The 18623-nt window shown below is 41.6% G+C and overlaps 1 protein-coding gene across 1 annotated transcript in view; it reads left to right on the forward strand.

Moving 5' to 3' along the window:
- The window catches only part of ABCC2 (ATP binding cassette subfamily C member 2), an 85151-nt gene that overhangs the window by 43682 nt on the left and 22846 nt on the right, over positions 1-18623 (forward strand). The window contains exons 14-23 of the mRNA XM_082268045.1: positions 596-680; positions 765-831; positions 1094-1220; positions 2315-2491; positions 6845-7012; positions 7303-7486; positions 10509-10632; positions 10835-10946; positions 12727-12946; positions 17470-17624. Coding sequence (XP_082124171.1) covers positions 596-680; positions 765-831; positions 1094-1220; positions 2315-2491; positions 6845-7012; positions 7303-7486; positions 10509-10632; positions 10835-10946; positions 12727-12946; positions 17470-17624 — 1419 coding nt within the window. The remainder of the gene's footprint in view (positions 1-595; positions 681-764; positions 832-1093; positions 1221-2314; positions 2492-6844; positions 7013-7302; positions 7487-10508; positions 10633-10834; positions 10947-12726; positions 12947-17469; positions 17625-18623) is intronic.

Consider the following 18623-nt stretch of genomic DNA (forward strand, 5'->3'; position numbering starts at 1 on the left):
CATGGGAGAAGGGTACACTGATGGTTCTGGAGGACCTGTGGGAAAGGTATGAAAGGTATTCTCCCTGTGGGAGAATGGTCTGGGGAGGGTTCTGAAGCACCCGGGGGAGAAGGGTCTGGAGAGGGTTCTGGAGCACCTGTAGGAAAGGTCTAGGGAGGGTTCTTGAGCACCTGTTAGAGGAGGGTCTGGGGAGGGTTCTTGAGCACCTGTGGGAAAGGTCTGGGGAGGGTTGTGGAGCACAGGTGAGAGAAGGGTATTGGGTAGTGAGTCTGGGAAGTGCTCAGAAGCACCTGTGGAAGAAGGGTCCAGGGATGGTTCTGGAGGACCTGTGGGAAAGGTCTGGGGAGTGCTCTGAGTCTGAAGCACCTGTGGTAGGGGAATGTGGATGGTTCTGGAGCACCTGTTAGAGAAGACTGCAGCTCCTGTAGAAAACCTACAAAATCACAGGGGAATTACTGGGTGCAGATAGCATTCCTAGTGCAAACTGTTTCTAGAATCAAAAGGCATCTCTGCTATTTGCAAGTTGCTTTATTAACAAAGAGGTATTCCATGGGAAATAACCCCGATTAGTGTACTGACACTGGTATTCTTACAGGCTAATGTTTCCTGTGCCCGGTTGGAGAAGTACCTGGGAGGAGATGACTTGGATAACTCCGCTATTCATAATGACCCCGATCTTGGTAAGTTCTTGATTTTTTTTTATACAACAGAGCTGGTCAGAATGGTTAAACCTTTATTATACTGTGGTAATTTCTCATCCACAGACGCAGCAATCCGCTTCACAGATGCCACCTTTACCTGGGAGCCGGACACTCCCCCAGCGGTGAACAAGTAAGACAATATTCATTGTGTTATATGTATGTGAGCAGCACAGTGGTTTAGTGGTTGACAATATGACCTCGTAGCACTGGGGTCATGGAGCTCTATTGTCACCTATCTCACTATATGAATGGAGTTTGTATGTTCTCCCTTGATGAGGACATTTCAGGTATGTAGATAGATATTCCTATGATTACAGGATGATAGAATTGCTAGAATGCTCTGCTATCCATACATATGAGTGCTGATTGACTGTATTGTGCTGTCTGTACAGTGTTAACCTGGACATTAAAGAAGGTCATCTAGTTGCTGTAGTCGGCAGTGTTGGCTCGGGAAAGTCATCCTTGATTTCCGCAATGCTCGGAGAAATGGACAACGTCAAAGGAAACATCAATATAAAGGTAACAAAAACACTCCTTATATATTTAAAAAAGTGGTTTGGTCACAAATTGTGCAACAGGTTTTCTTTAAGACAACACTCAAAATACACCTAACACGAGAGAATTGTGTAGGACGCCACTGCTGACTTTCTATTGACTTTTCCATTTTTGTAAGTTAGTTGTGATACTGATACTTTCTGAATCACTGACCTGAAACAATTCTAGAGATAAGGAATTCTGACATTTTCTGACACTCGTTTGTAATTTTCTTTTTTTACGAGTCTGTGACCTAAAAGGCCAACTCCAGCTTCATCAAACAGAAAATCAGCTCCCCAAAATCTGTAGAAAGAAAAACCCCAGGCTTTACTGCAATACTCCCCTTCATTCCAGCACTGTCCCTCTCAGACATTCCTCTTGGGCACACCTTCAATGGCAGATGATGCTAAATATGTGGTGTCAGCTGGTGTCTGGGCCTAAAGGGAGAGGTGATCTCACTCCTTCTGCTATGTAACACTGTATCTTAAGGGAAGTTGATGCTTTTTGAGACACTGGGAAGTTATCACTGGCTGCAACAAAGGAAGGAGCAGTGCAGGATTGAGGTATCGGTGAATCTAGGGTGGCTTTACACAGACTCGGTTACTTTGCCCTGAATAGGCAAAATTAGAGTGTACCTTTAAAGCAACCATTTTGAGTCTTTTTGAGCTTGAGGAACCCTTGAAATATTTTTCAGATGTGGGGGAACCCTTGCTAAAACCAATTCAATTGGGGGAGTGGAAAAAATGACCCTTTACAGTGGGGGTCAGAATGCTGCCTTTACTGAAAGCCAAAAAGATCATTGGTGTCAGGTTGTGGGCTCTGCCAATTGGCTTTGGCCCTGGAACTATGTAGGCACCATTAATGGAAGTTCAGTTAGCCAAAGCTCAAGGAACCCAAAACAACCTCTGGAGGATCCTTGTTTGAGAATGGCTGCTCACACAGGCAGGCATCTGACATTTTCAAAAGGTGCCCAGCAGTGGCTGGGTTACACATACTTAAAGGCACAGGCCTGTGATGCCAGCAAGGCTCGGCTTTAGTGGTATTCTTGCCCTGATAAGGAATGTGAAAATGTTTTTTAGGGCTCCCTGGCTTATGTTCCTCAACAAGCCTGGATCCAGAATTGCACCCTGAAGGACAACATCCTGTTTGGGGCACCCCTGGACGAGAAACGATATCAGCAGGTGCTGGAGGCCTGCGCACTACTGCCCGATCTGGAGATCTTGCCTGGAAAGGACCTGTCTGAAATTGGAGAAAAGGTATATACTAAGAAATTCATTTTTTAAATTATCTTAAAAGGAATCACTAAATTATTTATATCAGTACATATTTTCAGTTTTTGTAAGGTTTATATAAAAGTAATTATTTTAAAGGTCTATTGTGTCTTTAAAATATTTTATTGAACATACAGATTTGAAGATTCTCTATATCAGGGGTCTCCAAACTTTCTAAACAAAGGTCTGGTTTACTGTCCATCAGACGTTAGGAGGGCCAGACTGTGACCATTTGGAATAGAGAATTTCTTAGTGTCAGTGGGAATAGACAATGTCTAAGGCTTGGTGGTCAGTGGGAGTAAAAACATTGTATAGCCCATGTGGTCAGTAGGAGGATAATTATTGCCCTAACATTGGTGTCAGTGGGAGGATCAGTGCACCATTGTTGGTGTCAGTGGGAGGAATGGTGGGTGCCCTATCGTTGGTGTCAGTAAGAGGAATGGTGTTCCCATCATTGGTGTCAGTGGGAGCTTCAGTGCCCTATCATTGGTGTCAGTGGGAGCTTCAGTGCCCTATCATTGGTGTCAGTGGGAGCTTCAGTGCCCTATCATTGGTGTCAGTGGAAGGAAATTGGCTCCATCATTGGTGTAAGTGGAAGGACTGAGTCTCATCATTGGGTCAGTGGCAGATTCACTGCCCCATCGCTGTGCCAGTGGGAGGAATAGTGCCCCATCAATGGTGTCAGTGGAAGGAATAGTGCCCCATCATTGGTGTCAGTGGAAGGGATAGGGCTCCATCTTTGGTGTAAGTGAAAGGACTGAGCCTCATCATTGGTGTCTGTGGGAAGAATATTGCTTCGTATACGTGTGAGAAACAATCCCCCAAAGGCAAGCAAAGGGCCCACGGGCCACAGTTTGGAGACCACTGTTCTATATAATACCTCTCTGACTGCAATCTGCATCCTTAACGAACTATGACCATGGGAAAAACAATTACAGAACAAGCCAAATTATTTTCAGTGGACAGCACTGTCTATAGAATTTCATTGATATCAGAAAAGCTGAAAAAAAAGGTTGGTTAATTTACTAAGAGTAAATAGACTGTGCACTTTGCAAGTGCAGTTGATCCAGAGCTTAGTAAATGAGATGAAGCTTCACTTTGCATAGAATACCCAATCACATGCAAGGAAAAAACAAACACATTTTTGCTGGCACATGATTTAATGATGGAAGTCAGCAGAGCTTCCTCTCATTTACTAAGCACTGGAGTCTATTTGCCTTTAGTAAATCAAGCCCATCATGTTGCACTGCTTAACGAGAATTACAGCTTGCATATAATCTGTTTTTACCTCTCCCCATACAGTAACAGCCCCGTGATACCATGCTTTCACATAATACAAAAGTACCAGTTTGAAAAGTTCTGTATAAAGGTTTTTTTTTTTTTTTTTTAGAGAGAGAATAGGTGCAGGTACTTCTTTTGTCCAAGTCACCCCTTGCCTCCACCCGCTACCCACCTCCAAGTACCGTCTTTTGGTTCCACCCCCTACTAACCTCCAAGTACCGTCTTTTGGTTCCACCCCCTACCCACCTCCAGCTACCATCCTTTGGTTCCACCCCCTACCCACCTCCAAGTACCATCCTTTGGTTCTACCCCCTACACACCTCCAAGTACCATCCTTTGGTTCCACCCCCTACAAACCTCCAAGTACCATCCTTTGGTTCCACCCACTACCCACCTCCAAGTACCATCCCTTTTAGAGAATACAGAACCAAGTATCATTCTGTGGTGCTAAATCATTTGTATGGAATGTTTTAATGATAACAAGAAAATCAGTAATATAGATCCCCTGCAGCCAGCAACAATAGCCCCCCAAACAACAACAGATTCCCCCAGCAACAATAGACCCCTCCCTCCTAGCCAGCATTGGCTACTGGGAGATCTATTGTTGCTTGACCCCTACCAGTCAGCGAACAATAGATCTCCCAGCAGTCAGCAACAATAGGCACCTCCCTTAACAGCAGATCTCTCTCAGCAGCAATAGACCCTCCCTCAACAATAGATCCCCATCCAGAAACAATAGCAGCCAGCATCAATAGACACTCCAGCACACACTAGCACCCCTTGGCATTACATACATAGAGATAGTACTAGAAGTGCCGGTACTGCGTTCCCCCGTGTTCACACTGAAAAAAAGCCCTGTTGTATATATTGTAATGCAGCTTGATATGAAAGCGGATATAATATAGATTAAGGAGCTATTTGTATTGTTATCAGCAGCCTTTAGTCACTGCTTTGTTGTCTTGTTTGGCAAAAGCTCTTCGAAGCCTAAAAATACATTTACAGTATCTTGCAAAAGTTAGTATACCCTTCATATTTTTTTAAATATTTTATTATATCTTTTGATGTGACAACACTGAAGAAATGATACTTTGCTACAATGTAAAGTAGTGAGTGTACAGCTTTGTATAACAGTGTGCATTTGCTGTCTCCTCAAAATAACTCAACACACAGCCATTAATATCTAAACTGCTGGCAACAAAAGTGAGTACACCCCTAAGTGAAAATGTCCAAATTGGGCCCAAAGTGTCAATATTTTGTGTGGCCACTGCCTTAACCCTCTTGGGCATGGAGTTCATCAGAGCTTCACAGGTTGCCACTGGAGTCCTCTTCCACTCCTCCGTGATGACATCACGGAACTGGTGGATGTTAGAAACCTTGTGCTCCTCACCTTGCATTTTAGGATGCCCCACAGATGCTCAGTAGGGTTTAGGTCTGGAGACATGCTTGGCCAGTCCATCACCTTTACCCTCAGGTTCTTTAGCAAGGCAGTGGTCGTCTTGGAGGTGTGTTTGGGGTTGTTATCATGTTGGAATACTGCCCTGCGGCCCAGTCTCTGAAGGGAGGGGATCATGCTCTGCTTCAGTATGTCACAGTACATGTTGGCATTCATGGTTCCCTCAATGAACTGTAGCTCCCCAGTGGCGGCAGCATTCATGCAGCCCCACACCATGGCACTCCCACCACCATGCTTGACTGTAGGCAAGACACACTTGTCTTAGTACTCCTCACCTGGTTGCCGCCACACACACTTGACACCATCTGAACCAAATAAGTTTATCTTGGTCTCATCAGACCACAGGACATGGTTCCAGTAATCCATGTCCTTAGTCTGCTTGTCTTCAGCAAACTGTTTGCAGGCATTGTTGTGTATCATCTTTAGAAGAGGCTTCCTTTTGGGACAACAGCCATGCAGACTAATTTGATGCAGTGTGTGGCATATGGTCTGAAGTCTGACAGTCTGACCATCCACCCCTTCAACCTCTGCAGCAATGCTGGCAGCACTCATACGTTTATTTCCCAAAGACAACCTCTGGATATGAGGCTGAGCACATCCACTCAACTTCTTTGGTCGACCATGGCGAAGCCTGTTCTGAGTTGGACCTGTCCTGTTAAACCGCTGTATGGTCTTAGCCACCTTGCTGCAGCTTAGTTTCAGGGCCATGGCAATCTTCTTATAGCCTAGGCCATCTTTATGTAGAGCAATGATTCTTTTTTCAGATCCTCAGAGTTCTTTGCCATGAGGTGCCATGTTGAACTTCCAGTGACCAGTATGAGAGACTGAGAGTGATAACACTAAATTTAACACAACTGCTTCCCATTAACACCTGAGACCTTTTACGAGACACATGACACCGGGGAGGGAAAATGGCTAATTGGGCCCAATTTGGACATTTTTACTTAGGGGTGTACTCACTTTTGTTGCCAACGGGTTAGTCATTAATGGCTGTGTGTTGAGTTATTTTGAGAGGACAGCAAATTTACACTGTTATACAAGCTGTACACTCACTACTTTACATTGTAGCAAAGTGTCATTTCTTCAGTGTTGTCACATGAAAAGATATAATAAAATGTTTACAAAAATGTGAGGGGTGTACTCACTTTTGTGAGATACTGTACATGTGCGCACAAACTTTCAGCAATAGCAGGAACGTGCTCTGAACAACTGACTCCCACCAACAAATCTTGGAGGTGGGCTCAGTTACAGTTAGTGATAGCATAAAACTGTAGCTTGTACAATGTGGGATTTTAGTCATTTTTGAACAGCTTCCAGATTGTACATAAATACCAAGAATTTTAGGTAGAAAGGACAAATCGGGAAAAAATTTGTTTGGGTCAATTTGATTGACTATCTTGAAGGTGTCAATCCATGTACACCACACTTTGCGGTTTTTAGTGTTTTAATAGTTATATAACATACCATACACAAAAACATAAACCATTAGGAAGGGAAACTTTGCCTGGAGAGCCTAAAATTAAAAGCAATCAAAACTCAATTTTACTGTATAATATCTTCCATTATGTAGTAATGAAAACTCATTATGATCCTGCTTGGCACAGGGTATAAACCTAAGTGGAGGACAGAAGCAGCGGGTGAGCTTGGCTCGGGCAGTCTACCAGGACACAGATATCTACATTCTGGATGACCCGCTCTCAGCCGTCGATGCCCATGTCGGGAAACACATATTTGAGAAGGTGGTCGGTCCCAATGGATTGCTAAAAAACAAGGTGATTACAGATATGCTGAGATAAATGACTGTACTACCAGCGTACTGAATAACTAGTTGACAAGGCCGTTGATGAAAGATCATAGGTTCCATTCTTTGTTTCTGCACGTTTTACAGCTGCAGCAAAATGGCAGTTGATCTGTTTATACTGGCATCTAAATGTGGATAGGTTATAATGTATTGGTTTCATCTTGGAATTATGACTATTATAAACAAAGCAGGTCTAGTAGCTGTGTAAACGTGAGAAAGAAAAATAATTTTATTAAAGTTTCTTGGCTTGTCTTCCCTTAGACACGTATCTTGGTGACGCACGGTGTCAGTTTTCTCAAGCACACAGATGAAATTGTGGTATTGGTGAATGGCAATGTCACCGAAACTGGCTCCTACAAAACACTACTGGCAAACAAAGGAGCCTTTGCTGAGTTTCTGAAAACCTATGCAAAGCAAGACCATGGCCAAGATGTAGAGCCCACAGGTACCATTCCTAAACCATCATGGTATACAATACAGCTGATATTAAATTATAGTCGTGCAATTTATTTAGTTATGAATCAAAATTAGGAAGAAATTTTCGTTATTCGGAGATTCGGATGGATCTGGGTTTCAGAATCACAATGGTAACAAATTTCAACAAATCTGAAATAAATTATAACGAAACGAATTATCCAAATTTACTGTAAATTCAAAAATGTATTCAAATTTAAATTCAAAAATGGATTTATATTTCAATAGTTTTTATTGAGCATTTTGCATGAAGAAATACAAACAAAGAAATAAGACAAACAAAGAAATAAGAAAAAACGGAGTTGCCAAAGATTTTTTAACATAAATCTGGAGCAAAAATCAATGTGTACAATTTTCACAACAGATGTTTAACATATGTAGGTGAGCAAACGCACATCTGACCTTGGGTACTGGGCACTTCATCTACACCAGGCCCAGTATATATGTGCCCACCTAAACACCCCATCTGGGCTCAAACTGTGCCAGAGGGTGGAGGGGGGCACATGGAATCTCTCACCCAACCAAAATTACACAAATAGTACAAAATTAAAACTGAGTGATGTTTTAAAAAATGAATTTAAAATGGAAACATTTGCAAATAACACACTAAGGTATGAAAGTTAAAAAGGATGATGATTCATACTTAGGCTGCTTTATAGAGAACTAAACCAAAAAATAAATTGCGCAAAAAGGGTCACCAAATAGTAAAAAAGAATAATTTCTCAGTGACAGCTGCATTTACAAAATGTCCATATAAACATTGTACATACCAATAATTAAATTGAAAATGTGTTGCGCTATCAATATGCAGTGCACAAATTCAATAATGTAAGAAATTCATATATATCAAAAACTGTAAATAAGAATGTGTTAAAAAACATTCATAAATAATCCAGTAAAGTCCATCAGAAAAAAAGAAGAGAAGTGCTCTTGTGCAAAAAGTTCATTTATACTTGTGTATCAACAAAATATCCATATTTCTGTGTGGATAGAAAAATCTTCACACCCAAAAGTGCACACCCAACTCTTAAACCGCTTATAAGCTACTCTAACCCCAATATGGGGGTCTGGCTGCACTTTATGCATGGATATCAGGAGACAAGATTCCAGGATGGGTTAACATACGACCAGGATGTTCAACAGTGGGCTCAGCAAAAAGAGAGAGACAAAGGAGGAACACATAGTGAAGTGATTAAAAATCCAGGCTTTTAAATGAAGGTTAAAACTACTTACAAGAAGGCAGGAGTAAAATTGCATATAAAACAATCAATCACGTGCAGACACCCCAGCGCTGTAGCACCTCCCGACTAGTTTCGTTCATAAGAACATTATCAAGGAATAAAGGAGTATATGCTTTATAGAGAAGAATAGAAGAGAATAGAATGTGAAATAAAAGGATAGAATATAATAAAACAAAATAGAATAGAATATAAAATAAAAGAATAGAATACAAAATAAAAAATAGAACATAAAAAATATAATAGATAAAAATTAAATAGAACAAATATAGCCGTCTTCTGAAATATGAATTTCAAATTGATTTGAAAATAACGAATATACGAAACAAATTCTGAAAACGAACCATTCTAACATAACGAATATGATGAAACAAAATTATTAACTTAATAAACAAATCCGAAACAAAGTGATTGTTGTGAACATTTCTATTAAATTATCCCTTGTATTTTCTGACTTTCTAATGCCAATAGGGAGCTTTCTACATCCTTTTGCCACTATTGTGTACTCTTCCACCTAAATAGCTATATCAGTGCATCCAAAACATTGGGCAGCCATGTACCCCATCACTACTTTTAGCATGTCTAAGTGACACTTGTGATCATGCAGTGTGGTATACCTGGTAAATCTGCCAACTAAATCTCACCTGCCCAAAAGGCTTTCCAAAATTGCCAATGAGATGTTTTAAAGCTGAAGTTAAATCTGCTGGCTCTGACAAGTGACATTGGCTTTGGAACTTTGCAGACACCTTTAGATAGGAGGTCGATCAGTCATAGCTAAAAAAGAACCCCTAACAACCTCTGGATAAACCCTAGGATTCCACAGAACCCTTGTTGAGAATGTCTGTTTTAGACAAAGTTAAACAAGCCTGGTCTATTGAAAAGCACAGTCCACCATATTATAAGTAGAGTCTTTTGGTCTTAGTCATCTACCAGATGCAAACCTCCCACATTTTTGAGATGGGAACCAGGGACACCTATTAGCAAAGGTATGTAGTCATAGGACACACACACCCCTGCCACGCCCCCTTAAAGGAGAATTATACAAAAAAAAAAAAAGATTAGTTAAACCTACAAGTGCTTTTGTTTCTTAACACAATTATTTCTTAATACTGGCTTTTGACATTTGCAAATGCAGCAATTCAGAATTTGGATGAATGGTTTAGCACTGGGAAACACTTTTTGAAAGATCAATATTGCATTTCATATACAACTATATAGATCAGACCAAAATGAAGGACAAATGAAGAAGAAAGAGGGACAATGTTCCAAATTAGGGACAGTCCCTTGAAATCAGGGATGGTTGGGACATATGCAGATGTTAGCAGCAGAATGTCCCCGCATTTTCTGGATCACATCTCGCCCAACTCTGTCTCTCTTGTGCTAAAAAAACGGGGTATTCCTGGGTTTTTCCATCCCTACTGTTGTGCTCTTCATATTATTAATAAATTACATTAAACGACTACCAGGGAGAGTGGGGCCTCCATGTATTGCTGTGGCAAGTGGGCATATTTGGATACTCAGCCACACAGATTACCCCCATAGGAGGCATTGGAAACCTCATTCTTTAGCATGTACTGTAAAACTGAATTAATCGTTTAGCATGGAATAGCTGTTTTCTTATCAGAGGCAAGAACCTCCTTCCTGGTAAAGGGAAGCTAGATGACCACCAGATAAGCATACTCTGCAGCATTGCTGCAGTAACATAAATGCCACAGTCTGCTTTGATCTTCATAGTTGCCTTTGCTTGTCTTCTAGTATTGTTGGCTGGGGATGACAATGATGATGAGGATCCAGTGGAAGAAGCCATGAAGGTGACAGAGGACATTGTGAGTGTAACACTAAAGAGAGAAAACAGTCTACACAAGAGGAGACTGAGCAGGTAAGTCCAGAATAACAGACAGCTTATAAAAGATTTTTGAACCAACGTACATTGGAAGCTTTAACAAATACTTTAATAAATGCTAGCAGTTTCTCAAAACATTGGTGAATGAAAGGGGTGCTTTAATAGCATTTATATAATTTTGGGAAAGTATTATGTAAGATAGGATAGAAAATTAATGACATGACTGTTTCCCTCTCAGTATGAATGGCACATTAAGGAGATCTTTGAAGAAGTCAGTGAAGGAGGAGGAGGTGAAGAAAATTGCCAAAGGACAACAGCTGATTGAGAAGGAGACGGTAGAGACGGGAAAGGTAGGAAATCCCTCAATCTGTGCATCCTACTTAAAGTATCACTGAGGCTGGAAAGATGCCATGACAAGAATGACTTGCTGTGCCAGCCTTTCTCAATTTTTATACCATGGAAGAACTCTTGAAAAAACGTTCTGGTCAAAGGGGATCCCTGATAAATAATTACTATATCTAAAGGTCACTGCACATTGGTGTGATGGCCACTTGGAAGAATGTTCCTTATCTTTGTGGTCAGTTGGAAGAATCCTGCTATTACAGATGGCTAAAAATATCATTTGTTTCAGTGGGATCTTATCTAGGAGATGGGATTTATTCATTGCTCAGAAAACCCAGTTGAGAAAGGCTGAGGTGTGCCAATAATTGTCTGGTCAAGGTGACTTTCCTTAGGGCTTGAGATTATTGACTTTTAAATAGTGAATAGCTGTAATGAAGGTGCTATATTGGTATATGAATATTGTTCACCTACAGATATATTTGCCACAGACTGATCAACCAATGATCTTCAGTGAAAACCTCATCATAAAACAATCAGTAGATACAGGGAGAGGCAAGATCTACATCTTGTCCCTTAGTCTTGTCCCTCCTACCTCCTTAGTCTTCCTATTGGTCAGTGGGGCTGCTCATCAATAAGGTGAGCAATGGGGTGCCTAGGGAGCCAGGAAGAGGTGGAGGGCAAACATGACTTTTCAAGAAGTCGGAATTGGCAAAAGATTTTTTTTTATACATATCTCTATATCTATGAATTGTTTAAAATTGACATTTTAACTGACAATAACATCTGTTGATGCATTTTTCATCTTTGCGGTTATGTCTGTAAAAGGATTACTGCAAGTAGGAGTCAAAACATTTTGCGCTGCTGTGGGTCATAACCCAAAATTGTAGCACCATGGGACCTGCTTTTTATATCTGGCGGCTTAGCTTATTCTGACTTTATCGCCTCAGCCTTCCCCTCATTGGCTGATTTAGCAAATCAGGCTAAACTACAGAGTCTGGGATGCTCTAAAATAAAGCTAAAGGCAAAACTTTTTTTTTTTATTTTGGATTCAGTAAGAGAGGGCTATTACCTCATTAGGAGATGTCCCTTCTCTTCCTGTTCCAAAAAAGGATGTGAGACCAAATCTTTCCAAAGTGAGGGAATTCCTCTTTGTCACTAGAACCAGTTTTTTCTTCTATTAATTTTCTGGGGACAACCCAAAATTTGGGTTTTTCTTTTTACTTTCACTTTTAATGATAATGGTAAGCAGGACAAATAGAGAGGGTGAATCTCCCTAACGGGGACATCTGTTCCAAACCCTTTCCATTCTGTCCAAAACTAAAAAAAAAAGTTTTGTCTTTAGTTCCTTTGAACCATTAAAATGTTTATTCTTGAAATTAAAACGAATAAATCTACTTTTACATAACTCTCTTTGTGATGTAAGTCAGTGCTTTAAGTGGGCCGGTATGCACTGGTACTCAGTACCGCCACTTCCAAATATGGCTCTTGAGCATACCGCCAACTCTCCGTGTGCCTTAGCGTACTCCAGAACCAGACCAGTCACCACCAGTGAGTCCCCCTGCTTCGGAGTCCCAGCCCAGGCCAGGGGGGGGGGGTGCTCTGTGGGGACCCTGATGTGGGGTGGGGGGGGGCGACAAAATTTATAGGCTATAATAGAGTACCGGCACCTCTTTTGGGCCACTTAAAGCACTGATGTAAGTGATATAACTAGCTGTTTTCTGAAATGATTTTCCATGACACATGGTAACAGTTAACTAATGATGGTAACAGTAATCTGTGCTCTTCCAGGTGAAATTCTCGGTGTACATAAAGTACTTGCGTGCCGTAGGGTGGGGGTACTCAATCTGGATCTTAGTCGCCTACATCTTACAGAATGCAGCTTTTGTTGGACAGAACATTTGGCTGAGTGACTGGACTAAAGATGCTGTAGACTATTTCAACCAGACCTACCCGTCTTCACAGAGAGATATGAGGGTTGGCGTGTTCGGGGCCTTAGGAGTAGCACAAGGTAATCCAAGAAAATGGTTTACATGCATTATTTATTTATAAAGATATCTCCAGTGTAGGCAAATAGAGCCTTATTAATGAGATTTTTAGTGTCCCTTAGCAGGTCTGCAGCTGCTTGTCTCATGCTTCTGTGTTACTAAACGCCTTTTTTGTGCTGTAGCATGTAGACAAGGCTATAGTCTACATAGACAGAGAAGATGATTGAACCATACTGGCATGCAAAACAGAAAATTATAAAATACTTTCCATAATTTTCCTTCCTCAATTAACTCAGTGGTAGCATAAGTATGGGTAGACTCCACCCTTGCTCCTGCCCTTAAGGACCCCTCTTCTATAAACCTTGAGACTTATCCAGTCCATGGGTTCTTTTACTAACCTACTCAACAGCCAGGAGGGATCTTATGCTGCAATTGGGGTTTATTTGCTAAAGGAAAATGCACTGTGCACTACAAGTGTATTGCAAGTGCACTTGGAAGTGCACTCTCTATAGCTCTGAGGGGGACATGCAAGGAAAATAAAAAACAGCATTTTTGCTTGCACATGGTTGGTTGATAGAAATCAGCAGAGCTTCCCCTCATTTCTGATCTTCCCCTCAGATCTACAGCGACTGCACTTCCAAGTTCACTTGCAGTGGATTTGCCTTCAGTAAATCAACCCCAATGTGTTAATCAGAAAAATACCATTACAGTAAATACTGGATAACAATTTCCATTTTCCCTACTAACTCCATGGCAGCATATGTATGAAAAATAGCTAGTTACAAACAAGGATGGGATGCAGAAAAAAAGTAAGGTTTCAATCACAGCTCTAGCTAACAGAAACAATCCAAAAATAACAGGATAAGGGTACAAGATTCCTCCACAGTGAGCCATAAAGTTATTAATAGAGGACCATGCCATCACCCTACAATTACTTCCAATGCCCTGAGACAGGGAACCCACAAAGTCCAAACACCTCTGGTTCTGCATGTTGTCATTGCATCAGTAGGAGCCAAACCTTTAGCCCTTGTTCCAGGCATGAATCTAGATGATGTGTCCTTCCCTCTAATTTTGCCAGAAAAAGTGGCAAAGAAATGACCTAAATCTCTAATGGAGCCAAAGCTTGTGAGTAAGCTCGAAGTAGCCTGGCATCCAGCGAATGTAACTGGTCATCCTAAGTAGTCCTGCATGTAGGGAGACCAAAAAGAGTCCCTCGTAGTCTAAAGTCCTGATCCTGATGCAAGTGATAGCCATGAGAGCGGCTGTCCTCATGAATTACATTTTTTTTTTTACCTGGACTGAAATTCATCTCAACTGGAGCTGGCAAGAAGTCCCAAGTAAGTGGTAAATTCCACTTTGAGAATTTTGGCTCTCTCAGATCCCCATTAAGGAATAGGAGGAGAAAGGGGTAATTCGCACACAAGACATTGGAGAAGGCCTGGAGTGGCAAAGTCTGCACTCTAAAGGCGCTTTTCCACTGCATGGAACCGAACGGTTTGGCTCGCTTTTGTGCTTTTCCACTGCTGGTACCGCCAGTACGGTGTAGGAACAGTTCGGTACGGTACGGCGGCGCTTTTCCACTGCATGGAACCGAACGGTACGGCTCTCAAAAACAGTACCACCTCGATTGTGGTTCCAAGAGGTACCATACCTGGTACCATATCCCACAATCCTTTGCATGCAGTCACTACTAGCCACTGATTGGTCAGAGAATCGTTGTTATCCCACCCACTTAACTTTAGTACTACTTTAGTGGAAAAGCAAACCATACCGTACCGTACCGAACTGTTCCAACACCGTACCATGCGGTACCAGCAGTGGAAAAGCAAACCGGGCCAAGCAGGGCCGGTACTTGCAGTGGAAAAGTGCCATAGGAGAGCTGAAGTTCAGTCCAATCCAGACTGGTCTCAAAAAGTCCAGAATGTAGTAGACCTGAGGACTTAAATAAAGTCAGAAGCAGCTGTAACTGGACACATTTCACTCAAACCCTGCTGTGAACTAAATGAATGCACCATCTTCCTGGGGTATAGATATAAGTTTAGAAAAACAGTCAATAACTGGAGGAGAGATAAACAAAGGTGAAGTATTGCACCCTTCAACAAAAGCCTCATCTGAGAGATAGAGTAACTTGGTCCCTGATAGTTAAGATTGAAGCAGAAAAGGAAACCATGATGTAAGGGGAGCTCTGATGTAAGGGGGGCTAAGTTATTAGTGATCATAAAAAAGAAAAGTCAAATAAAGTGCAAAAAAGGTGCAAGAAAATGCGTGCGGGGGGGCGCCACGGGATTAGCTCGCACAGGGCGCCTGATCACCTAAGGCCGGCCCTGAGAAACCTCTCCTGATCTGTCAGAACATCCACTTCCAGGACTTGCTGGATTAGACCCTTTATGAACAATTCTCCTGCTTCCAATTGTAAGGCGATGTGAACAGATCTAACTCTGAAATCCTGTGCAGGGACAGAATCCACTTGAAGGATCAGACCACTCTTTGTCCAATAGGAACACAACATATGGAGTCTTCCTAGAAGTTCTAAATCCTTGGCATGTAGATTGCTGTAATTGTGCATAGAATCCTCTATGCCCAGATCATGATCAATTATACCTCTCAGTAGACTTAAGCTGGCCATACATGAATCAGTTGTTTTCAGCCAGCGGGCTAATCTAAAAAAATCTGAACAGGTTCCCCCATCCACACAAACGAGGTGTCAGAATACACTGATCAGCACTGCAACACCTATATAACACATATACCGTACATATTTTTTACTATTTTGTTTGAGTATAAATCTGTTTGCCCCAGGCATGTTTGATTACACCTACAATTGACTGACTCCCTACCACTGCTGGAAGTCTAATGTTTATAAGCTTAGTTGAGAATGTTACTCCTGCCTCCTTTCTCCTTTCCCTGTGTTTCTTCTTCTTAGCTTCACATAGAAAAATACTATCCTTCTGAAGTTTATTTACACCCATAAAGCATTTAAAGGTTTCAATCATGTCTCCCCTTTCCCTTCTTTTCTCAAGACTGTACGTATTAAAGAGGAGCTCCAGTCCCCCCCCCCCCCAAATTAAAGGTCAGCAGTTACAAATACTGTAGCTGCTGGATTTTAATATAAGGACACTTACCTGTCCAGGGGTCCAGCGTTATCCTCACTTGAGTCCGTTCTTCCCCAGGCTTTGGGTCCCTATGGCTGGCATCTTAGCTAAAGCAAACTGGCTTGCGGCTTCACACTGCTCAATAACAAGCCGTGCTGCTCTTTGTGAATGGTCCCACAGTCTTCTAGGACCTGTAATATGTCCCCAGAAGGCTGTGGGCAAAGGGAGGGGGTGAACTTCTGCTTGAATCACAGCAGCGATCCGGGTGGGAGCCAGTACCTGTCATAACCAGGTACCCGCTCCTTCCAAAAAAAAAAACAAAGTGGGAAAGTGCTGCATAAATTGATGGCACTTAAGCAAGTAACTATAATAAATAAATAAAATAAAAGCTAAAGAGGAGGGGTGGCAAACAAGTTCCACTTTAGGTTCCCGCAGTCTCTCTAGATCTCTCTGGATCCGGGTGGGAGCAGGTACCTGTCATAACCAGGTACCCGCTTCAGCCCCCCAAAAAAAACAAAGTGGTAAATTGACAACGCTATATAAGTACCTGCAAAAACAGAATTACAATAAATGCTAAAGAGGACGGGGGGGGGGGGGTGGGGGGGGAGAGGAGGAGGCAAACAAGTTCTTCAAAGTATAAGTAAAGGCAAAACTTTCTTTTTAGCTTTGAATAGAGTGGAGATGGGTTAGAACACATGTCAGTTTTTATTGCTGTCTTTGCCCCCGTTAGGGAGATTCAGCCTCTCTTTTGGTCCTATTTACTATTACCATTGAAAGTGAATGTGAAAGCAAATCCTAAATTTTGAGCTAAAAGTTATAGTGTGGAAACCTTCCAATGGGGACACTAGTTCTGGTGACCTAGAGGTCCCCAAGGAATTCCTTTAATTTGCACAGATTTCCTCTCACTTCCTGTTTGGCTATGGGACAGGAAGTGAAGAAAAATCTACGCAATAGGACACAAATGGTGAAATAAAATTTGACAGGGGTTAAAACCCTCCCTTACTCTGTCCAAAATGAAAAAAAAAAAGTTTTGCCAATAGTTCTACTTTAAGTTTCTGCAGTCTCTCTGGACACGTTTTATCCCTTTTCACCAATTTTGTTGCCCGTCTCTGGACTCGTCAATGTAACCAATATCTTTTTAGAGTCATTCCGCTGCTGGGGAGAGCCATTGAAGTGAACACCCAGCACAGCTCAGACATCACAGGCAATGTTTGGTTTGGTGGGGCACATCTAAATGCATTATAAAAAGCCACAGAGTCTTGATCAATTTAGATGAGGCGTAAGCAGGGAAATTTTAACACTCAAATTCAAAATATCTTGTGTAGCAAATATTTAATGTTCTTATTAAAAGTTGAGTTATTCTTTAAGGTCTGGAGTTGGTCAGCCTTAAGACCACTCTTTGATAACAACTAATTCTGTGCAGATAACAAAGAGGTGATGTCTGACCCTTGTAGGGATCTTCGTGTTTATTGGCGCCTTTCTGGTTGCTGCTGGTACAGTGCGAGCATCACGGCTCCTTCATGTGCAGCTCCTCCGCAATATCCTCCACGTTCCTATGCAGTTTTTTGACACAACTCCAACTGGGCGAATTGTCAACAGGTTCGCCAAGGTCAGTCAATGTTCTCGTGTTGTCATGTTTATATTTAATGGATATTGGGGCTAGTTTGTTAACATTTTGCAAGTGGTAATTACATGCAGTAACTAGGGATGATCGAACTTTTGAAAAGTTAGGTTCGGCCAGAACATCCGAACTTCCCGAAAGTTCGACCCGGATTTCAGAACCCCATTGAAATCAATGGGACCCGAACTTCGGTAATCAAAAAACACAATTTTTAAGCCCTAAAACCCAATAAATGCCCCTAAAAAGTGCCTAGGGTTCTGGGTCATGCCCCATTAACTTTAATCACACGAAAATGTTCTTAAAAATTGTCATTTTTGATAAAAAAGACAATTATTGAAAAAAAAAAAAAAAAACGCCAAAAATGCCTGCAACAACACACCTGGGCGTTTTTTTTTTTTGGCGCTAGCGTTGGGCGCATTAGGCGCATAGCCTGTTGGGAGCCCAGGCTGAGGTTGCCACTCTTGTCACCACTACTAGACTTCATGGATATGTGGCACTAGGAAAGGAGTCTTTCCTCTTTTACATTAAATTAAGCACGGTTAGTTAGGCCCTTGCACATCGCACAGAAAATACAGGCATAAAGCATGGAGGGTGCTAGACGTTCAAAAAGAGAGTGTTCTCCTATCCCTAAAAATAACTGTGAAATAATACCAGGGAAACCGCCACACCAATTAGATCCATGTGCATTTATTATGAAGAATGTGCCTAATCTAAGGTTGCTAATGCATACAATCATGAGGTTATAATGATGAACCAAAATGGAGGTATACACATACATGCAAAGCATAATACAAAAGGTTTTGCCGATTGGATTACCAATGACAGCAATCAAGGGAATGAGATCCTTACCACAACATTTCCAGTTAATTGCATACCCCTTTCTAAAGTGGGTCTACCTGGAGAAAGGAAATGTTGGAGTTGACCCTCATGGCCTTGACTGCTGTGTCATTGGTAATTCAAAATGCAATACTTATGTATTATGTATTA

This window comes from Pelophylax lessonae (genome assembly GCF_965119305.1).
Source record: "Pelophylax lessonae genome assembly, chromosome: 9".
Classification (NCBI taxonomy): domain Eukaryota; kingdom Metazoa; phylum Chordata; class Amphibia; order Anura; family Ranidae; genus Pelophylax; species Pelophylax lessonae.